A 24530-nucleotide genomic window follows, 5' to 3' on the forward strand; every position below is an offset into this window, starting at 1 on the left:
TAAACACGGAGGTTAAAGTTGAAACTTAAATTCGACTTACCTGTTCTGAATATGTAATGGCATGAAGAGTTCTATCACTGTCACTGTCAGAGATGTTTTCAGTGTTAACATTACTCTGTCGTGTTTTTCGTCGAAAAGCCATGTCGAAACTGTAATGTAGATGTAGTTGAACTTTCACGTTAGGATTCGATTATGTAAATTCATGATTTCTGCATATGTACTTGATACTGTATTTGATCACACTAGGACGTATACGGATAATTGTAATCTGGCTCGAGTATAAACAGCAGGGAAATGACTGTTCCGGAAATGTTTCCCGCTTTATCTTTCGAGTAGTTTAAATATGTCTTTATGAATAACAATTAATTATAGGCTGCCATGAGACAATGCTTTGACAAAAAAAGTTTTAATTGAATTTTTGTTTCTGAAGAGTTCTATGTGCGCAAACCAAATGGTTAAGTTGTACATGGGGGAAATGTTAAAGATCAAGAAAATGTGTCTATGTTCGATAAAAAAAGAAAAGAAATTTCAGGTAATTCATGATGTTTTGCAATTGTAAATGAAATTTTCCTACAAACATTGAAATGAAGAATACTCTTGACTTGTGAAAGAGTTTCTGGTTTGTTGTAAAAATTGAATCAGTTTATCTGTTCTCAATTTTATCAAATATACATACAATTATATGTTTAATTACATAAATTAATACTTAAAATGAATACAAACAACATGAATTATTTAAGGAATTTTTTTTAGCCAAGCTTAATTTTCAAAACGATTGGTAACAATAAGATAAACATATCATGTTGAAAATAATATTCATGATTTCTTGTACAAGTGGTGATTTTTTTTTTTTTTTTTTTTTTTTTTTTTTTTTTGAAAGTGATGATTCCTTGTTTTTGACAAATAAGAAACAAACTTTTTCTCATAGAGATTGAAAATATCATAAATTCAAAATTAGGCACACGAATATTATTAAACTAAAAAATGTCGCAATTGAGATTTAAAAATACTTTTAATTCAAATGACAAAAACTAATGTTATTTATAAAACTTAATAAGTAGAAATAGCCAAGTGAAATATATGCAATGCCCACTGTCAATATGAAGTTTTTGGAGAAAATATCATTCCACATAAGAATAAAAAATGCAAAGAAAAATCCCCCAAGCATCATAATATCTATGTACATACATGTAAAAAGTGCAATGATTCAAAATAGATATGTTACCTTGCAATTATATATATATTATATATTTTTTAGATTTCCCAATTCTGAGGTAAATTTCCTACATATTGCATTCAAAACTTGCAATAAAAACTTTTCCTGAAAAAAGAAAATTGACTAATATTACGTACAAAAGGAGAAATCTTCAAACTCTAAATTTTATTTTTTGGTGGGAGGGGGTGGTGGGTCCATTAACGTACATATAGGAGGGACATGACTAAGCTGCATCGCAAACAGCTAGTGGGGAGGGGGTCTGGTGCCAGCCTTTCGATGATCATTTTCATACCTAATTAACAGCAAAAATTTACCTTCAGAGAAAAGTGTGGGGAAGGGGAGGGGGGTGGGGGGAGGAGGAGTAGCCCCCTACCGATCCTATTTGATTAAATGTTATGTTCACCTTAGTAGAAGTCGGGTGCTTGTTAGCTTTTCAGAACTTATTGTATCCATAATTTGGAAGTTATCAATCTATATTTAGTCCGATGTAGAAAATTAAATCTTTATGTTCACTTGGAGGGTCACGTACTGGTGAACATAACATACATATACATGTAGTATTTTTTTCTACACTATTGGATCTCAGCCAATCAGAACTAGGAATATGATTCAATCATATAATAAAATGGAATATCGTCTAGAGTTTTGGAAATTGCGGTAAACATTCCCTTCAGAGTCCTGAAAAGATAAGATAAAAACTAAAATATTACGTGATAGTTAATTTATAGAGATTTTATGAATGCGTGATAACACTGAAGAAAGTTGTTGTAAATAAATTTTAAATGCATAATTTTCCTTAGGGAGTATGTGTTCACTCAAACCAAAGTAACATTTTTAAAAACAATCAGTAAATTACCAAACTTTAAGGAACATGTTTTTATTATCAAGCTGATATTGCATGAATAATAAGCAATTCACTTGTAACTTTTTTTCTAAACGCATATATAGTGCTTCTTGCTTCCTTCAACTAATTAAACTATTTTGAAAAATTAAACATTAATTTTCTAATTATATACAAGCAAAACGATACACCTTTTATTTTCCTTAACCGGAAGAAAATTTTTATCACCGACAACAATCTACATCCGTCTAAAAATAAACAAACGGTGGAAATTTTCAAAGTAAACAATCTAAAACGAAAGTAGATCAGATGGATCATTATTTAATACTTACCTAAATTTCCGCAGCGACAACTGGTAAGCGAATTAAATATGCACGAAATACTTTTCATGTATTTTTAAAAGCATTACATATTGGAAATACTTGAAAAATGTCATTTTCATTATTGATTTAAAATATATGTTTGAAAGAAGTTTACTAAAATCTGTCATAATTTCATAATTAGTTATAACATAGTATTCAAAACAATGATGTTTCATCAAAAGTATTTTTAAAAAAAATAGAGGCAATAAAAATCTCAGAGGCCATGCACATTTAATTCGAAAGTAAATTGATATGGTGAAGTACCATATGGCAGTGTGCCAGTGGGTAAATGCTAAATGTCAGCAGATTTTACAAAATATCTCCTGTTAACATGCACAGGATTTTACTACTATTAAGTACTGAACTGGTCCCGGTTTTAAAACTACTAAACATTCCATTTATAAAAAATTCCAAGTGTCGATACTAAAACGCTATTAGAAAGAGATGCTTATTATGGTGACCAAAATTGTTTAGTCCTATATTGGTAGTAGACACATATAATTCTGTCAAACACCATGTTTATCATTTATGAGGAAACCAATTGTTTGATGGATAGCCAATATCATTCACCAATAATACATGTATAATTAAAGTATGTTTGTCCACCTGTGATTCAAAAAATGATAAAAATATCCACTTTTAGTAATATTTCATTTTATGTGCATGCTGAAAATCAAATCAATATTGATGTAAACAAAGCATCTATTTTGTTTTCTTAATTATTTTAAAAGAAATCAATATCTTAATTTGATTTTAATCTTATGTTAAATGGTTCAGATTTGACCCTTACTTAATTTGGCCGACTTAACCATTACATGTATTTGTATTGATACAGGAGGTAACACTGCTCCCCCCCCCCCCCAAAAAAAAAAAGGAAGAAAAAGAAACAAGTTTGCTAAGGATTACTTTATAATGTAGATACATGTGCTTAATTTTACCTGATTACTTCAGGAAATTATACTTTGTTCATTAAAATATGTAATGTAAATAGCCTACATATAACAATATTTTCATAACAAATTTAAATATTGTGAAATATCCTAAAATCCCAACAAAATATCAATATTCTAAAAAGAATCGACACTATTATATAAATTGGAAATCGATTTATCAATTTAAATTGAGAGTTATGGCTGAGGGATTACGAGTAGTCCGTGGTCCAGATTGGAATCTCGGGAATGAAGATAAAGGAGAGGGTCACGTTGGCACTGTTGTCAAGGACAACGGAGATCAATCATATGACGTTGTTTGGGACATGGGAGGCAAATCTACCTGCAGAGTTGGTATAGGCGGGAAATTCGATCTCCGCATTTTGGACAATGCGCCTATAGGTAAATAATTTCAATCCATGTCTAAAATGTATACCTTTGATAATTTTTTAAAACCGTGTTATACCAATTACGTAATCTGCATTTTTTGTTCAAATACGTATTGAAATGCATTTAAAGGAGTGAAACATCTGTCTCGGAAGTGTGCGGGTTGTCAGAAAAATACCATCATAGGTGTATTGTGGAAGTGTGCCTCGTGTGATGATATCAACTTATGTACGCCATGCTACTACATGGACAAGCATGATCTGAATCATCCATTTCAGAGGATTGATAAAAGGGACGCCACAAGGTCAAATCTCTTATGCATAAGAACTAATTGTACTAAGCTTTGTTCCAGCCTAAGAAATGATTAATTTTGTCCTCCCATTTAGCTCTTCATACATAAGGATAAATACAGATTGTGCAAGAACAAATTAAGTTGTTTGAAAGGGTTCAGCCCAAGAAGGGGGGCAATGTATAGTTTTTGTTAAAAATAAACAACTAGGGTGAAAAGCAAATTTTAAGGAAATAGATATTTTATTACCATACTAATAAGATTTTAAAGTTTTAAAATGACACAAGGTTATCTAAATCAACAAGTTTATCGCAAAGAATTTAATATTGTTCCATGCATCATGTAATGTAAAATTAATATAAAATTATATGAAGTTTTAAAAAATCATCACAAAGAAGCCCACCTGTTTTCTCTCAGTTTTTGCTTATACATGTAGCGCATTACGACAGAATATGAAATAATGCATACCCAGATCTATATAATTGTTCATCTCACAAACTACTGGGCTTTTTTTTAGAGTTAAACTAACTATACATTCTTACCCATTTTAAATACCTATAGAAATTCATGACAGATGTGGGATTTTATTCCAGGAGTTAAGCAATCTACAACAACTATAACAACCAAAACTTTAAATGGTTATCAATTGTCTTTTATATAAATCTTGAGGTCCCCTATGCCATGTTGTATGAATGGGGTGTAAATGATAATTCATCATCAGAATCAGTTAATCTGTTTCAAAAATGTCTGTAAAGAGGCGCTGCGACTCGGAAGTGTAAAATTTTGATTAATAGGATGGTCCCTAAAACCCATGTCCGGGGAATATCCAACAAATAATGACACAAATTCCTGGATAGTATGTCATTAAAGTAAAATTTGCTTATTATTCAATGAACTATTATCTAATTATAAGTTCACTCATGATCTTCATGCTTTATGCTGAAACTATATGGAAAAAATATCAACAAATACTACTTCTCCTTGATAAAATCACTCCTATCGTCTTAATAATACGTTCCTTCCAACAGCGAAAATCAAACAATGGTCATGGACATTCAACTATAATATTATATATTGTTGATTATATCCTTGCCATTTTGTTGGCTGTGCATAAATTGTTCATCATCATCATTCAACGATGAAAATATTACATTTTTTAATTACTTGTGTTGTTGTAACGGATTGAATAGAAACCACATTCTTTATTTCATTCGTTTCAGTATCGATATTCCAAAAAGAGCTAACAGCGTTAAAATGAAAGCACTTGGAATATTTCCTGGGGCCAAAGTTATCAGAGGCCCTAACTGGGAATTTGGGACTCAAGACGGTATGTTACTCTGCAGCTCATTTAAATCAGAACCTGCATATTTAAGACAGAGGCAATGATTTTTTTTTATCAAAACATGATAACAGGTGGGACTGGAAAAAAAGGAAAAGTGGAAGATATCCGTGGATATGGATCTGATGCAGGTGGAAGGAACGCTGTGCGCGTGCGCTGGGAAACGTCAGGGGAGGCCAATGTGTACCGTGTCGGATGTCGGGGGAAGGTTGATCTTCAGTGTGTGGAGGAGGCTCCTGGGGGTTACTACTACAGGGAACACCTTCCAGTGGCCGGTGAGTGGAGAACTAATTTAATCTGTATTGATTCCATATAAAATTATTTATTTTCAATTTATCAGAAATGTATTTAGGAAAAATTGCATCGACACAACAGAAGAATGATAAAAATTCTTCCGGCCAATCGTCTGAATCTGTTTTGAAAAAGGGAGACAAATGTGTCATTGACATGCCGGAACAACCTTTGAAAGAACTACAAAGAGGACATGGAGGGTGGTCTGTTAGAATGTCAGAGGTGAGTGAAATACTCATTAGATTGAATCAATTTTGATTGTCATTGTAATGACTTATCAACTCAAACTCTTTCTCAGTGCATTGGTGAAGTAGCTGTAGTGAAAGACTTTCCAAGTGATACTACAGTGGAAGTGGAGTACAAAGATAGAACCTATCAGTTCCACGCAGGCGCAGTAAGAAAGGTTAGCATGCTATTCTTTCTAGCTCGTCTGAGTCATAGGTTTAAATGAGCTTTTCTGATCAAAATATATTTCGCATGTAACATGAGCCTGCATGTTGTTCTCTGTTTATATTTCAACCTCTCCCAGATTCAAGGTATTAATCAAAATCAAACGCGCAAGCCAAAATGTATTCTGGAGTAAAAGATGATTCAAGTTTATTCAAATAGAGGGCAACATCTCATATCAAGGGAAGTTTATTGAGAAATTATGAAATTAAGATGGGTTTATGTCCCCAGTCATACATGTACATGGGTTTATTGAAAGGAAAACAGTATTTTATTTTTTCCATTTTCACGGAGAACTAATGTGGTCCCACATAGTGTTCAAAATTCTACAAAGTAATACAAGTGCTCAAGAACAACAACGGACTGATCTCTGAAAATACAAGCTTTTCACTGGCAAAAACGGGACCTTAACTTAGATTGGCGTTAAAATAGACTTAGAGTTTATTAACCTACATACTCCTATGTCATATATATGAATATTAACACGGTGATTGTTGTGGGCCATGAGCCTTAAGTATTTATGTATAATACATGCTAAAAATTAGTTAATAGAAATTAGAAACACCTTGTCGATATCATTACACCAGGTTTACGACATTAAAGTTGGAGACATCGTCCAAGTTCTGAAGGATGAAACAAAAGCAATTTTGCTTCAACGAAACCATGGCGGCTGGAATGACGACATGAAAAAGGTTTTTTTTAAATTTACGGAAACAGGCATCTTATTATCTTATACATTATGGTTTTCATGAGTTTAATGTGTAAACATATACAGTTTTACCTTTAGGTTTGAAATGTATTAAGGTTTTAAAGTAATTTATATTAATCCCATTATTTTCCTTAAAGTCGCTTGGACTGGTAGGTAAGGTGGTGAAGATAGATTCTGATGGGGATGTGGCTGTTGCTTTTGGAAACCAGGCGTGGGTATATAACCCTGGCTTACTGGTTCCAGTCAGTGGAAGGAAAGTTGACGTTCTTGAGGATGAGGGAAACGATATGGACGAGCCGTCTCAATCCAGAGGTAATTTTATTTTCATAAACAGAGGCCAGACATTCTTGATCTTGTGTAATGTCAACGCTGATATAAATTTAATAAATACCTACTTCAGATTCCCCTGAATCTGATCAGAGATATGAGTTAGGAGGAAGTCTTGCGCAGCTGATGGCGCATCTGGTTCTACTAGAAGCTCTAGGAGCACGACAGACAATTGGCCCACAAGAAATGTTTAACGCATGCGCTAAAGGAAATATCAGTGCAGTACACCAAATGATTCAAAGAAGGAAAGATCTGGTATTCATTTCACTCATCAAATGGCAACATTGTAGGAATAGAAATATATTGATTGTTATTAGTTCTTCACATCTGCAAACGATGCAATTAAAATTACTGTAGGTTAATAGTTGGTTCAAATCCCTGACCCCTTTGATGGTTGCTGGACATGAGGGACACGTCGACATCATGAAGCTGTTGCTGCAGAATGGGGCCAATATCAACGCATCTAATGACGATGGCATGACACCTTTACTAGTATCCATCATAGGGTAAAGTATTTTACGGGAACTTATTGGATGAAAATGTAAATAAAGAATTCAAACACTTTTTAATATGTACTTAAATATTCATTTTTATACTTAGTCAAGTCAAGAAAATTACGATATCTGTATAAAATATGACGAAATGTTTTCTATATTAGGAAAGAGGAGGACACTTCGATTTGTTTGATCAGAAATAAGGCCGATGTTAACGTCTGCAACAAACACGGACGATGTGCAGCACATCTGGCCGTTGAGAAAGAACTATATTCTGTCCTGAAGGCCGTACTGGAAGCCGGAGCAAGCCCAAACAAACAGGTCATAATGATATTTAGGGTCTATAATAACCCCTTCCCCCATATTTTATATTGGAACATTTATTTATCTGGTAATAGTTTTTTTTTTTTTAACTTTATGGAAGTACATTTAAAAAGAGACATTTGTTGTGTGTCTTGAATTTCTTTGCCGCACACATGATCTTACAACTTAACTCTTTTAAAACATAGGGGGTTGATTTTATAATTCATTTTTGTTATTAACTGTAAATTTGAGGTATATGTCCCAGAACGTAAATTTGAAGTTTAATTCATAACACTTGACATCAAATGTAAATCAAATTTTTGTTGTACTAACTTTAAGGAGTCTGACAGCTTATTTCCTGTATTGCATTAATATACTTTTATGATATTTACTTTAACATTTAGCATAAGATTTATTTGTTTGCATTCTCAGGACGTGGAGGGAGACACTCCATTACATGATGCAATTGGCAAAAGAAGTGATAGGGCAGTCGCCATTTTGTTGAGTCACCCACAAATAAATCTGAAAATTCTCAATAAAAAAGGTCACATACCTCTGATGTGGGCTGCTTTTAAAGACCATGATTTGTGAGTATTTCCTCCTGAATTAAATCTTTTCCTGACTGAAAGTCATTTTACAAGTTGTCACACCATTTCAGCGCGGTTGAGCGGTTGGTTGCAAAGGATCCGAGTCTGGTGAATGCTAGAAAAAATGACGGATACACAGCTCTTCACATTGCCGCCATTAACGACCATTCAGACTCAGCCAATGTCTTAATACTGAAGGTAATTATGGCAACAAGATAAAGAAGTATAAATGTTAATAAAGTAGTTAAGGTAATATTATCAGAAATGCAGTTAAATTATTTATATCAGCAAAGAAGTAAGTGTGATTGTGTCAGCAAAGTAGCACGGGTAATATCAGCAAGAAAGTGAAGAATCGTTGACAGCAAGGAAACAAAGGTAAAATTGAAAAGAAAAATGTAATGGCAAAAATAACGTCAACAAAGTATTTTGTGTAGGCAAAAATCTAATACAATATATATAAAGCAAGGCAATAAATAAAACATTGTTAGTATGTACTAAATAAATAGTGAGGCATTAGGTGTAATGAAACTACATGTAACAAAATAAAACAAGGCAAGATATAAAACAGGTATTTATGTAATTAAACAGGCAAAATAAAAGATAAAGCGATTTCAGTGAACTACGAATCAAAATGAGCAAGTTTTTAAAACTTAACATTTTTGGGAAGTTCTAGAGCGCTTTATTGTCAATGAAATAATCAAAACCATCTAATAAACTTCTTGTAAAAAAAAAAAACCGTTACCTTTAATTTGCAGTTTTATTGCTTTTATTTTTCCAGAATTTTTAATTCGTTTTAGCTTCAGTACATGCAGTTTATAGCAGTAGTACTTCATTCGTCGATTCATTTTTTTCTTTAATAAAATTGAAAATCAAATGTAATTTCATTTACAGGGTAAAGCACAAGTTAATGCAAAGAATTCACAAGGCCTGACACCACTACATTTAGCTGCACACGAGGGATATGATGGCATGGCAAAAGTTTTGATAATGAATGGTATTAAACCCTTAATACATCTTTATGAATACATGTACTTGGTATTTTTCCCTTTTAAATGGAATATGTTCGTTTGGATACGTTTCTTTGGTGTAATTTCAAGCTTTCAAAGTTTTTTTTCTTATTTACAATGGACCATTCCCAACAATGAAACTACCTTACTTCCAGCAAGTAAAATATTTATTCTATTAAGATATGAATGCCAAATTCCTTAGATTTTTAGAGCTGATTTGAATCAATGACTTGAAAGAGATGTGATCAAGAAAAGCTAATTGTAGTATGGTACATGTGTAATGAAATTGAATAATCATAGTAGATTGAAAGGCATCTGGAATCATCCAATCAAATCATTTTATATTTAGCCAATCAATGTTTACATTTCAGCCAATCAGAGTTTTCAAATCATTAACCAATCAGTAGTATTTAGGCATAGGATAAAAGGTATAAATACAGAGACCCATCTAATTTCGTTTACTTGGTTGTTGCTCATTGCTGTAGTAACACCTATAGGGCTAGGTTCTTGGGCTGTGTCGCTCTGTGAGTTGTCTAATTGTTAGTTAGACAACTCAGCTCAGGGATCTAGTTTCTTAGTGTCTTGGTGACTTTAGATTGTGTCTTGGTGACTTTAGTTTGTGTCGTCTTGGTGACTTTAAATAATAGAGGTGTCTCAGTGACTCTCTAGGGTGTGTTTTAGGGTAGTTGCAGACTGTGTCGGGAAACAACAGAATTGTTGGTTAAACCACTCAGTCTGCAGCTACAAGGAAAACGTTATAGATTTGATTGTAGGTGATTCTCTTGTTATAGTTCGTTTTTGTTTAGTTACCAATCATTATCCAGATAGGACCAAGGAAAAAGTATATATAGTGGATTTCAGTCAGTTGTTCTTATAGTGTCATTAATATTATTGAAGTTTGTTTTGATTTTACATTGTAAGCGTGATTCTTAGGAAGGAATCCTAAGCGGACCCAATTATTAATCATTTGTATATAGTAAAAACCTTACAAATTTGGTGGCAGCAGTTTTAGGAATTTTTCACGTTTATAATTTGTATTATCTCTATTGTTTGTTTTCTTTGTGGGCATATTGTAAAACATGGATAAGACTGACATTCACGACATTGACAAAGAAATCACGTTTATAGAGCAAAAATTACAAGAATTGAAGAATGACAGTTTAAACATTCACAATACTAGTTTAGCATCAAGTAAGGATATTAGTGCTAATAAAACAAGTACTCCAGATGTTCGATCAGATACGAAATCAAGAGATTCGGGTTTTGCGTCATGGAGACTTTCAGATATAGACTTTCACGGTGATGTTAAGATGAAAAAGCATCCAATAGAAAAAGTTTCTTGGGAAGATGAAATGTTGTTTGGTACAGGTAAAGTTCCGCTCGATGAAAACAAGACCTGGTTATTTAATGTCAACACCAGTCTCTGGATGTGCAACAGATTCAAACATTACTCATCGCCGAAATTATCGTCGCTTTGGTAGACTGGATGAGGGGACCAATAACAAAACGACAGCCGAGAAGAAACCACAGATCCATATAAAATCTGCAACATTTGATGGTACCGGGTCCTGGTTAGATTATCGTTCCCATTTTGATGCATGTGCCATGTTAAATAAGTGGACAGAACAAGAAAAAGGTCTTTATTTAGCAGTTTTCTTAAGAGGACAGACTCAAGGTGTATTGGGGAATTTGCCTAACACACACAAGCATGACTATGCCTTGCTTGTAAATGCCTTAGAGGAGAGATTTGCACCCTCAAATCAAAATGACCTATAGAGAACTCAGTTGCGACAACGCCGACAACGAGCAATGGAAACTTTGCCAGAACTAGGAAATCCATACGAAGATTAACAAATTTGGCATCCCCTACGGCACCAAGGGATGTACAAGAAACACTGGCAAAAGAACAGTTTATCGATGCTCTATTAGATTCTGACATGAGATTGAGAATAAAACAATCGTAAAATCGTAAAATGTTAGAAACTCAAACCTATTTACGATCAGTGGGGTCAGAGAAAACTGAGGGAAACAAAAAAGTCATTTCAGAACCAATCAGCACAAGTATGTTAGTAGAGCTGAAGGATGAAATAAGAAAACTTCGAACTTCGTAAAGAAGTTAATGACATGAAAGCAAAGACCTCGCATGATACTCTCTACAAGAAGAAATCCGGGGCTAACAGCAATAGACGATGTTATTTGTGTGGATCCCCAAACCATTTTGGACAGGGTTTTAAAAGATCTTCACAAACCCCATCATCACGTATTCATCTAGTACAAAGAAGTATCCTGTACAAAACACACGTCCTACAAAGCTCAAGTTGGCGTAAACCAGAACGATCCAGAAGCTGGAATGTACGTGAAAGCTACCATTCAGGGGATTGAAGCAAATTTGCTTGTTGACACTGGAGCAACCTTGTCAGTACTGTCCAGTAGACTTTATGAAGCTATACAAAACAAACCAGTTTTGTACAAAACTGATCAAACAGTCTCTTCCGTGGGACCGACCTAACTGTAAAAGGAAAAACTTGTCTTTGTATTAATCTGGGTGATAGTTTTTATAGCCAAGACGTAATTGTAGCAGATTTCTCTCTTGGTGGCGTCATTGGACTTGACTTTATGAAGAGATATAATTGTACAATAGAGGTAGTGAACGGGTATTTTAAAGTAAATGACAAAGTTTACAAAGTTGATTTCTTTGGCAAAATCGGGTGTTTTAGGAATAACTCAAAAGATATGATTGTTCTTCCTGCCAGAAGTGAAATAGTGACTTATTGTAAAGTCTCAATGCCGTCAAAACCCCCACGATATAAAAGAAGTTTTGGGTATGATAGAACCATCAGAGAAGTTTCTCAAATCAGGAAAAGCTTTCGTAGCAAGATCACTTGGCTATATAAAAAATGGAGAAATACCAGTCCGAATGATGAATCCATCCCATGAACATCAAACATTGTATCCAGGAACATTTATTGCGAATTTGAGTTCAGTCGACAATGTCTATGAACCAACATCTACTGTAAATAAGCCATGCAAAGATCTGCCGCCTCATCTGCAGGATCTGTTTGAGAGATCTAACGTTAATCTAAATGCTGGTAAAATACCTAAATTACAGAATTCTTGACCAGGTATGCAGATATATTTGCAAGGTCAGAGAAAGATCTGGGCCGCACTTCACTAATCAAACACACGATTGATACCAAGGATGCTCGCCCACTAAAAGAACCTCCTAGAAGAATTCCACACCATTTACAGGACGAGATGAACAAGCAATTAGATGACATGCTTGACAGGAATATCATAGAGAAATCAAATAACCCATGGGCATCAGGAGTAGTTTTGGCCAAAAAGAAAGATGGTTCTTTGCGGTTCTGCGTGGACTGCAGGCGTTTAAATGCAGCTACAGTCAAAAACGCCTACCCGCTTCCACGCATCGACGACTCGTTAGACAGTCTTGCCGAAGCAAAATAGTTCTCAACCCTTGACTTGTGCTCCGGGTATTGGCAAGTTAGTATGGACGACTCAGACAAATTAAAAACAGCATTTGCAACGAAACATGGTTTATACCATTTTAATGTAATGCCGTTTGGCCTTTGTAATGCCCCGGCAACCTTCGAAAGGCTAATGGAAACTATACTGAGTGGCTTGCAATGGCAAATATGTTTGGTGTACCTAGACGACATCATTGTTATCGGAACGTCGTTTACCAACATGTTAGAAAACCTCACACAGGTATTTGATAGACTATCTTCTGCCAACCTGAAGCTGAAAGCAAGAAAGTGTCACCTGTTTCATAAGACTGTTGAATTTCTCGGAACATGTAGTATCAGAAGAAGGAGTAAGCACTGATCCTTCAAAAATTTCTGCAGTTCAAAATTGGTCCGTATTTACAAATCTAACAGAGGTAAAAAGTTTTTTAGGTCTTTGCAGCTACTACAGACGTTGCATACATAACTTCGCAGCAAAGGCAAAGCCACTGAACAAATTGACTGAGAAAGGAGCAAATTTCAAATGGACAGATAATTGTCAAGCATCTTTTGACTCGCTTAGTCATGTACTTATCTCTGCACAAATTCTGGCCCATCCTGATTTTACCCAGTCATTTATTTTGGATACAGATGCTAGCGACGTAGCTACAGGGGCAGTTCTTTCACAGATACAAAATGGAGTAGAGAGAGTTATTGCTTTTGGAAGCAGAACCTTATCTAAAGCCGAACTTAAATATTGCGTAACAAGAAAGGAGCTGTTAGCTGTTGTCTACTTTACAAAGTATTACAAACACTACTTGTATGGCAAACAGTTTTTAGTCAGAACAGATCACAGCTCTTTGAAATGGCTACTGAACATCAAAAATCCAGAAGGCCAGCTCGCTCGATGGTTTGAATCATTGAGCAATTTTCAAATGACCATTGAAGATAGACCAGGGAATAAACATGCAAATGCTGATGCCCTCAGCCGATTACCTTGCAGAAAACCATGTTGTACATCTGGAAGTATATTTAATACTACAAGTAATGTGGCATCTCAAGATAAGTTGTCTCTAAAAGCCAAAGAAAACGATGACAAAGACATAAATCAACTAATAAAATGGGTTGAAAAAGATGTAAAGCCAGAATCCTCAGAGATTTCTGGTCATGGCAACTTCATAAAGTCTCTATGTTCTCAGTGGGATACTCTGGTATTAGAAAATGGAATGCTCTTCCGAAAGAAAAAGCACGAAAATGGCAAAGTCCACGAATCAGCTGGTGCAACCCCAAACAAAATGATGTTAGGTAGAGAGGTCGCTACACATCTGGATATGAGGTCCATTCTGATATTAAGAGAATACCACAGAATAGATGGGTTTGGGATTTACAAGGAAAATTAGAAGAAGCCCATGCACTTGTCAGGGAAATGACAAAGGCTAGTATAGAACGACAGAAGTGGTACCATGATAGAAAATTAAACTGGCAGTCATTTAAGCCAGGTGATAAAGTTTCGGTTTACTTCGGTAAGACTGGTAATCTCCCAAATTCTCATCATATTGGCAAGGACCATTTGAAATTATTGAGAAATTTTCAAATGTTACCTATAAAGCAAATTGTGGACCAAGGGGAGCATATCAAGTCATTCATACTGACAGAGTAAGGCCAGTGAAAGACCAAATCCTAGCATCAGAACCATTGCAAGGGAAAGATATTGCAGAAAAAACAATATCTGATTCTTATGATTACGATGCTGAAGACACTGAAGCTGCAAATAAGAAAGATTGTTTCCAGGCAGAGAGCAAACGACACAGGAACCGACCAGCTTATCTAAGTGATTACGAATCTTTCTAAATATGTAAATAAGAAATTTTAAATCCTGGTTTGGTAGGAAATACCTTCCGCAGTTTATGAATGTCAGTGTCTTTAACCTTATAGTATTATTATTTACCTATGCGAGGACGCATATTTTTTTCGAAGGCGTGGGTAGTGTAATGAAATTGAATAATAATAGTGGATTGAAAGGCGCCTGGAATCATCCATTCAAATCATTTTCTATTTAGCCAATCAGTTTACATTTCAGCCAATCAGAGTTTTCAAATTATTAACCAATTAGTAGTAATTAGGTATAGGATAAAAGGTATAAATACGGAGACCCATCTAGTTTTCGTTTACTTGGTTGTTGCTCATTGCTGGAGTAACACCTCTAGGGCTAGGTTCTTGGGCTGTGTCGGGAAACAACAGAATTGTTAGTTAGACCACTCAGCTCAGGGATCTAGTTTCTTAGTGTCTTGGTGACTTTAGATTGTGTCTTGGTGACTTTAGTTTGTGTCGTCTTGGTGACTTTAAATAATAGAGGTGTCTCAGTGATCTTTTAGGGTGTGTTTTAGGGTAGTTGCAGACTGTGTCAGTATATATAGTGGATTTCAGTCAGTTGTTCTCTTAGTGTCATTGATATTATTTAAATTTTGTTTTGATTTTACATGATTGTAAGCGTGATTCTTAGGAAGGAAATCTAAGCGGACCCAATTATTAATCATTTGTATATAGTAAAAACGTTACAGGTACATGTATCAAAATTTATAAAAATTTTGGAAGTTAATATCAGGTGTTGATTACTTTCTAGACCTATAGGGCCTAATCATTTGTTTTTTAAGATTTCTTCAAAAACAAATATATGTGAATTGCACTCCATGTGATTAAAAGTTTCATATATTGACTGTTTAGGGGCAGATGTAAACATAAAAGACGGTGATGGTGACACACCTTTACACCTGGCGTTAGGAGGACAACGGCAAACGGCAGGAGGAAACGATCCGGTACATATAAAATATAAAGGCCTGAAATCCTACATAATACATTGTTATACCTTCTGGAACCATACATATTATTTTATTTTAAATAGTTTATTTTTTATAAAAATATGTACTGTTTGTTGGAATGATGTAGTTTTTGTCTTTAGTTTCTTCGGCTGCTTGGTCTCACTGTAAACCCAAACGCTCAAAATCAGGAAAGATACAATATGGCGGTATTGATGATTCAGAAAGGAGCGGATTACGAAGCTATGAACAACAGAGGCAACGCACCGCTAGAAGTTTGCAAGAACGCAGAACTCCGGAGAGCGGTTAACAACTTCATACAAAAAACGTGAGATTTCAGTTGTTAGACCCACTGCATCACTGAAATAGATTGATTTAATTGCAGTATTTTTTTTACTTCTGATATTCAATGAAATTATTTCCCATGGTGTTTCCTTTGATGTTCCCATAGTCATTTCATTGTTTAACTAAGGCGACAATTTATAGATGAATCTGGCATTGGCTGTTGTTATATTTGTTTGACTTTCTGCCATTTAATGTCTTACTTGATTCAATTTAACAGGCGAGCTAGCAGACCATCAACAGGGTAATTACACTATATCATTTTGACGGAAGTTGTTCATTTTGCACTCATTTTCAATCTGTTCACTCTGAATTGCTGTTGGTAATCTTGCTTTAAAATAATTATACATGGACTTTTTAGCACATTAGGGGTTAAATCAAACTTCTACTATGCCTTTATTTGACCTGCGAAAATATGCACTGATCATATTCATGTATTCTGACGTAAATAATTTATCCTGGTACATTGTACGCACCCCATCGATTGCACAAACTTGTACTATATATAGAATTATTCTCTTTAGAGAAGTGAACAGGCTTTCGCCTACATCCACTTCTCTTCGCAAGCCTTCATGTTTTGATTCTGGAAAACGTGTAAATCTCGAACCGGTGACGGTCTACACTTCAACCGACATTTTGTCTAAAATACGTCTGAATGTACGTAATAGATGTGTTATATTAACAATTTTAACATAAACACACACAAGTGTCACAAGAAAACTGACCTTTAAGTATTGTTAATCCATTTTCACAAGTTCTCCATCCCGGATTTAAATTATGTGCAAGTAACTTTTGAAGTATTCAAAAATCTCTAATTCGGATAAAAATGGAAACTATTTTTACAAAATAATAATGAAACGAGAGAAATCGTCTACTCTGTTTAAACTAACGAGACGGTATTTCCTCAAGTTTCGTTCAAATTCTTTTGATCTCTGTTTTAAATCTTTTTTCATTTCTCGGGAAAGGTAGAGTTAATATCGTTTAAAAATAAAAGAAAATATTTTTTAGTATTGTCAGTGAGGAAGTAATGAAGTATTTTTAAAGCTCAAATTTACATTTAAATTGTATTAAAATAGTAAAATTAAGTATAGGTAATAAAATTTATTTTGAATAATATGCTAAATCAAAAGTGAATTGTCAAAAACTTTTTTTGAACATTAAAATACGTCTTCGCCAATTTTTCCAAATTATCCGACTTAAAATTTTCAATTTTTTCTTATAAGCTGTGGTAAATAAACATTAGTTTAAATCCGGGATGGAGAACTTGTGAAAATGGAATAACAATACTTAAAGATCAGTTTTCTTGTGACAATTGTGTGTATTTATGTTAAAATTGTTAATATAACACGTCTATTACGTACATTCAGACGTATTTTAGACGAAATGTCAGTTGAAGTGTAGACCGTCACCGGTTCGAGATTTACACGTTTTCCAGAATCAAAACATGAAGGCTTGCGAAGAGAAGTGGATATAGGCGAAAGCCTGTCCACTTCTCTAAAGAGAATATATATAGAATATAATTTGATATCACATGGATTTGATGTAGCCACTAATTTAGTACGTTGCGGTTTGCAACAAAGTAAAGTTTCCAACGTATCATTTCTTCAAGCAGTATTTCCTTTCCTAAAATAATTTTACTTTGAATATTAAGCTACTACATTTTCAGGTCTATGTTAATTAATGTCTTTATAAAGCATCCTATTTTAAGGCGCCGTTGAAGGGCCAGATAAAAAAAAATATCTATTTGTTCGGACAAATTAGTTATTTGTTCAGACAAATAAGTTATTTGTTCGGACAAATAAGATATTTTTCCCTATTTGCATGCCTGAATTCTGTTTAGAGTATAAGAAAGGTGTACGTTTGAAAATTCTTGGAACATTGTATTTCTTATTTTTATTTGTTTGTCGATTTATCAGTTTCAAGTATATCATTTCTTTTTAATCGGAATATTTATAACTTCATGAGATTAAATTTGAATTTTGGTGTTAATTATGACTGACACTTGGACATTTTCGAGGAAGCACAGCTGGACGAGCAACTACAGCTGCTGACTTTCATTATTTATTTATTTATTTTGGCAGGTTCCGACAGTCATGTTATATATTTCATTGAATGAGGCAATGTTCTAAATGAAGTTTTTGGAACTGATATGTTGTTGCCGTTTTTTGTTTGTTTTTCGTGGGTTTTTAATTAATTTCTTACATGATTCAATTTAACAGGAGAGCTAGTAGATCATCACCAGCTGGGTAAACTAATGTTTGAATGAGAGTCTTGATTCTTATTCATATTGCACTCGTTGTCAATCCTGTTCACTGTGAATGCTTCTGGGAACCTTGTTTGAAAATAACCTACAAATATCGTGTTCTCTCAAACTCTGAGAGTCATATAGCATATAAATGGCTGAATAAACCCTCTATAATGTCTTTTTAGCTCACCTGAGCCGAAGGATCAAGTGAGCTTTTCTGATCAAAATTTGTCCGTTGTCTGTCGTTGTTGTTGTCGTCATTGTTGTAAACTTTTTACAATTTCATCTTCTTCTCCAGAACCAATTTCAACCAAACTTGTCACAAACTATCCTTGGCTTAAACGGATTCAAGTTTGTACAAATGAAGGGCCATGCCTTCTTCCAAGGGGAGATAATTACGAATTAGTGAAAGTTTAATGACATTGTTTAAAAATCTTCTTCTTAAAAACCAGTGGGCCAGAAAATATAAGATTTGTGAGGAAGCATCCTCAGGTAGTGTAGATTCAAATTTGTTCAAATCATGATCCCCTGGGGTAAGGCTGGGCTACAATGGGCAATCAAAGTTTTATAAAGGAATACAGTGGAAAAAATCTTTAAAAATCTTCTTCTCAAGAACATCATAGCCATGGTTGGTCATGTTAATATTGAAGCATAGTCAGGTAGTGTATATTCAAGTTTGTTCAAATCTGAATCCCTGGAGGCAGGGAGAGACCACAATGAGGAATCAAATTTTTACGTAGGAATATATAGGAAAGATCATTAAAATCTTTTTCTCGAGAACAGCCAAGCCATGATTAGTCATATTAATATAAATAGAAGCATCCTCAGATAGTGTAGTTTCAAGATTGTTCAAATCAATCAATAACCCCAAAGGGGGGGGGGGAGGGGGTAGGAGATAAAACTTACAGGAAAATAATTTTTAAAATTCTTTTAAAGCCATTAATAGTAAAAAATACTGAAGTACCCTCAGTTAGTGTAAATTTAAGTTTGTTCACATCATGCTCCGATTAATAGTTAATAGGTTGGGACCACTCAGATATTTTTAACTTTTTTATACTGAACTGATTTCTCCTCTTTCCTAGCCAAAGTGCTCAGGTGAGCGATGTGGCCAATGGGCCCCTCTTGTTTAAAAAATGATTTAAATTTAAGAGGGATTCTTGTCTGGTTTCTGACTAGATGAAATATTCAAAGTCTATTTGCTTATATGTTTTATATATTTAGATGTAAGTAGTTTAAAAGATCATATTTTTCTTTCCTCATCACAATTGTACAACGTTAAATAGAAATGGTAAACTGAGTTTGAAGTCTAGCAGGGACTATATTTTTGGCGGAATGGCGGCGTATGAAAATATCTTCTTTTCTGCCTCTCAAAATTATTGTAGAACAATGAATTTAGTTATAATTTTTACACAATCAAAGACTTGAAGAAATTTTTAAATGTAAGTTAAATTAATAGTAAGGGACTAAAGTTTTAAAATATGTCAAATAAATATGATTTTACAAAAAACTACAATTATGTTAGCTTTTAAAAGCTTCCAATCTAAGTACAGATTTAAGCAAAATCTACGTAAAAAGTATTTTTTCTCTCTTTTCTCTCTTTTTTCTCTCTTAGTAAACGATCGAAAGTTTTTGTTTTTATATATTTCTGCATCTTAATGTGACAACTTTACCATATGTGAAAATAAGAAAAATTTAAATATAGGAAGCATATAAAATAACTAAAAATTTTAGAAAAATAGAGAAAATTCGGATTAGCAAATATCCATTTTAGTAAAATTATTCATGTCAATTTGGTAATATCATCTTATAGACCCTATATGGTAATATTTCTTTATGCAAAAAGAAAAACATTTCATCTTTTGAAATAGAAGTAGGCATCGCATGATTGGCAACAGTATTTTTTTTTTATTCTTAATGTCCAGGGAAAAGGTAATGACCTTGACCTGACCTTGCCTCTAATATAAAACGGTCAAATTTAATCTTACTGATACCATCACTTAGTGATATTGTCTTCTTGATTCTGTGAAATTTCATTGATTTTTAAATACTAGAAATATGAGAAAAATTCTTCCTTAAACAATCTATCCAGGTATATTTTGCTCCTTTAAATACATAAAAAATATGTATTTATTTTAATTCATTCATTCACGTATCATTTCTTCAGGCAATAATAACTTCTTTGTTGTAACTAAAATGTATTTTGTATAATCGGTTTCAAATTTAGATTTATGTATTTAGATCCGTTTTGTAAATATACACTCTTGTGTCAATGTATTTATGAATTTTGATGTTCTCTTCATAAGAGAGCTTTGCGTTTGTAATTTTTCTTACTTCTTCATATCTAACATACATTGGTCTTTCAGTCTATCAGTTTACCATGTTTATATATACTTTCTTTCTTTAATCTATGTGTATTATATTGCATTTGATTTAATGAAAAAAATAAATTTTTGCTACTAAAATTTTCGGGATTTTTTTTGTTGTTTGTTTTTTTTATTGATTCAGATTATAATTTACACTTTAACATTTTCAGTCGAGGTGGTGCAGCCGGACGAGCACCCACGCCTGCAGAAGTTTTACAGGGACTGTTCGCGGAGCTGCCCATCCCCTGTGTCCGATGTAAGGACTCCACAGCCAACACACGGCTCCTCCCATGTAAACACAAGGTCCTCTGTACCGACTGCTGCTTCAGGGTCCAGCAGTGCCCCATGTGTCGTCAACCTGTCTCTAACAGATGTGACCTCCGTGAGTTAAAGTTTCCATGTCCTATACATTAAAAAATCACCATCCGTGGAATTCTGAATAAATGTGTTTATAAAAAATAATTATGTTCATCGAGTAACACTTTACTTAAAAATGTTTCTAAAAAGTTATTCCCCTACTGGAAATCTTATGTAATGCTTACCTATCTTTATTTCAGAGGGTCGTATCCTGGTAGACCCGTGCCGTTTACAGTAAGATAGGGAGGGATTACTGTGATATGACGTTTTATGTGAATATTGTCTCATTAAATAGTTGCCATTACCACTATATTCAATTATTGAGCATTAACGTTTTGAGTGGCTTAAAACTAATAACATCTTCGGACAAATATTTCAGCCAATTTGTTCAATCTTAGCTCTATATATTATAGACATTGTTTTATATAATTATGTGCATTGTTTATACATATAATTATGCAAATATTTGCAAGGAGACAAAATTTATTCAACATTTTAAGGTTACCTGAGTCACTTAGGTGACCTATCCTATCTGTTTATTGTCCGTTGTCGTAAGTCATCCGTAAACATTTGAACGTTTTCAGCTTCTTTTCTGGAACCGCTGAATCTATTTCAACCAATATTGATAATCTAGTCTCTATGGGCAAAGGGGAACAGAAGTTGTGGATTTCATGGTTTCTAGTTTCCCATGGGCTTGAAGGTTGGGAATGAGGGAATCGTCAAAATGAATGAAATCTTAAAAAATCTCTTATACATCTGGACGTCATACAGTCAAACTGTTCACATTATTATAATAAGCCAAAATTGTGAAATTCGTGTCAGGGTCAGGGATTCTGTCAGCGCGGGGCATTATTGATCATATAGTGAAAATTTAATTTGATTCTTTGAAAATCTTTCCTCCGGGTATTTAGCAGACAAACTAAGTGCATGGTTTTGATGAGCAAGGGTTTCTCTTCCAAGTTTACGAAATTCATAGTTCCTGGGTCAGGGGTTCTGGAGTTAGGATGGGACTCTTGATAATCATGTACGGATTTTTTTTCCTTTGCTCTAAGAGGTTATTCCCCCTTGTTATTCACCTAGGATTATGATTAATCATTGTAAATAATGTAATTTACAGGTAAATCGGATAAAAGGATTATACATAAACTTTTGATGATCGAATAGTCAAGTACTTATATAATTTTTGATGGTCAGGTAGACTTGTAAATAATATATGTAGTTGAATAAAAATGAGATAAAAATACCTTATATCTACGAGGGGTGGTCAAAAAGTTCGTGAACTATCTCAATATCTACAAAACCACAATTCAGATCAGAATGAAATTTGGCATACTTATAATTTTTCCAGATTATAGTGCCATCAAATGTTCGTAGACAAAAAATCAGCATGCATTACCAAGGGTTTTGAAAAGAATATCAATTGATGAAAATTCTTGTATATTTCAAAGAAAAATATACAAAAATTACTAAACATACATTCTAGATGTCTTGTTTATCCAAACTTGTTTTAGAGGAAGTGTACAATAGCATACATAGGCATTAAAATGTCTACACAGTTCCTTAAGTATTGGAACTCTTCATCTCCAGAGAAAAAGACAATAAAGTTCAAACTACGTTGCGTATGTCCTTAACTATATTATAATTATTAAATCCCTTAAATATCATTTACTTTAGACTTTAAACATATTAGATATGATAAAAAGAAGGTGCCCATTCTTTATCTTAAACGGCGCTCCAAAGACAGAGGACTCGGGTTGTGATGGTCACCATGCTAAATCTGGGAAAGGATATCCTTATCCATCCATCCTATTGCCGAGATTTCACCATTTCCGACAAATGGACTGTTCTTATTATAAAAAAAAAACTTGCATGGTAAGAAATATAAGACTCTGAAAAATCTTTTAGCTCCTTGAACAGAACACTACGGAGCATGTCACTTGACCGCCAATATCACATGATTCGCGCATGGGCAGAACAGTGACATGTGCATTTAAATCGGATGAACACTGAAACCTAATGCCATTTCTTTTATGGAAGTAATTCAATTAGTTCGCGAACTTTTTGATCACCCCTCGTAATATTAAATGTTATTCAAAGACCAAGTGTTATTCAAAGACCAAGAGAGTGTACAATGTATGTTAAGATGTATTTCAATTTTGGTTTTAGCTGTTACATTTTATTAAAGTATTTGAAAAAATATACGTTCTTTGTTTTTAATTTGGTAGGAAAGAGAAATCGTGCATCATTCATCCCAAATTTGATATGAATGAAACATAATAAACAATGAAGAGTCCTTTTAATGGAGGCAATTATTGTGACAGACTGTGGGGAAAACACAAAAAGGGGGGGGGGGCTGATAATGTGGTGGTATGAAATTTAGTAGATCGGAATATACATTATTAGAATTATTTTATATGAAACTTGTTTACTTATTGATATTTGAATAATAGAACCTTGTGATTCTTTTTTTCTTCTTTTTTCATTCACCTGACCAATAATAAATGGAAAATTATAGAATGTAAATGGAAAATTATGCAATACAAATGGAAAACCATACAATACAAATGGAAAATTATAGAATGCAAATGGAAAATTATACAATTCAAATGAAAAATTATGGAATACAATAGGAAAATTAATTATAGAATACAAATTGAAAATTATAAAATACAAAGGGAAAATTATAGAATACAAATGGAAATAATAAAATACAAAGGGAAAATTATAGAATACAAATGGAAATAATAAAATACAAAGGGAAAATTATAGAATACAAATGGAATATAATTATAGAATTTAAATAGAAAAGTATAAAGTGCAAATGTAAAATCATACAATATAAATAGAAAATTATGCAATACAAATGGAAAATCATACAATATATATATATTGAAAAATATATGTAAAGGGGAAAATTTTACAATACAAATGGAAAATTATAGAATTTAAATAGTAAATTATAGAATGAAAATGGAAAATCATACAATATAAATTGAAAATTATACAATTCAAATGGAAAATTGTGGAATACAAAGGAAAAATAATAGAAAACAAATAGAAAATTAAAAAATACAAATGAAAAATCATACAATAGAAATTGATACATGTAGATACGAGAATACATATGAAAAATTATTATAAATTATATGGAAAATTATAGAATGCAAAGGGGAAAATCATACAATGCAAACTGAAATTTATATGATTTTAATGGAGAAATATGGAATATAAATAAAAAGTATAGAATACAAAAAATATAAATACAAGTAGAAAACTATAGAATACAAATAGAAAATTATAGAATAAAAATGGAAAATTATTCAATACAAATAAAAATTATACAATACAAAAGGAAGAGATCGAATATAGCAATGTTTAACATGCCATACAATCTACGCTTACATTGCAAATTCAATTC

At 33.3% G+C, this 24530-nt stretch overlaps 1 protein-coding gene across 2 annotated transcripts; it reads left to right on the forward strand.

Moving 5' to 3' along the window:
- Window positions 1-3525: 3525 nt before the first annotated feature.
- LOC133172223 (E3 ubiquitin-protein ligase MIB2-like) lies at window positions 3526-23244 on the forward strand. 2 transcript variants are annotated; one of them, XM_061307071.1, is made up of 20 exons: window positions 3526-3750; window positions 3868-4039; window positions 5245-5351; window positions 5438-5638; window positions 5716-5876; window positions 5953-6057; window positions 6689-6793; window positions 6948-7122; window positions 7211-7392; window positions 7495-7643; window positions 7796-7952; window positions 8367-8521; window positions 8593-8719; window positions 9413-9515; window positions 15714-15805; window positions 15949-16133; window positions 16368-16391; window positions 20926-21137; window positions 21313-22375; window positions 23216-23244. In XM_061307071.1, exons 1-19 carry the CDS (start codon window positions 3549-3551, stop codon window positions 21348-21350), a joined length of 2652 nt encoding a protein of 883 aa, XP_061163055.1. In that variant the 5' UTR covers window positions 3526-3548; the 3' UTR covers window positions 21351-22375; window positions 23216-23244. The 2 variants fall into 2 exon arrangements, with proteins under 2 accessions (XP_061163055.1, XP_061163056.1); XM_061307072.1 differs by lacking the exon at window positions 16368-16391.
- Window positions 23245-24530: the final 1286 nt, after the last annotated feature.

The sequence above is a fragment of the Saccostrea echinata genome, unplaced genomic scaffold (assembly GCF_033153115.1).
Source record: "Saccostrea echinata isolate AGI-Se365-2 ecotype Australia unplaced genomic scaffold, CSIRO_AGI_Sech_v1 ptg000054l, whole genome shotgun sequence".
Classification (NCBI taxonomy): Eukaryota; Metazoa; Mollusca; class Bivalvia; order Ostreida; family Ostreidae; genus Saccostrea; species Saccostrea echinata.

What these genes read in the sequence shown, in the direction of transcription:
- LOC133172223 (XM_061307071.1), top strand. Translation starts at nt 3,549, where the DNA reads ATGGCTGAGGGATTACGAGTAGTCCGTGGTCCAGATTGGAATCTCGGG. An exon ending in TTTGGACAATGCGCCTATAG is followed by an intron (nt 3,751 to 3,867) that starts GTAAATAATTTC and finishes ATGCATTTAAAG; the next exon opens with GAGTGAAACATCTGTCTCGG. An exon ending in GAGCAAGCCCAAACAAACAG is followed by an intron (nt 7,953 to 8,366) that starts GTCATAATGATA and finishes TTGCATTCTCAG; the next exon opens with GACGTGGAGGGAGACACTCC.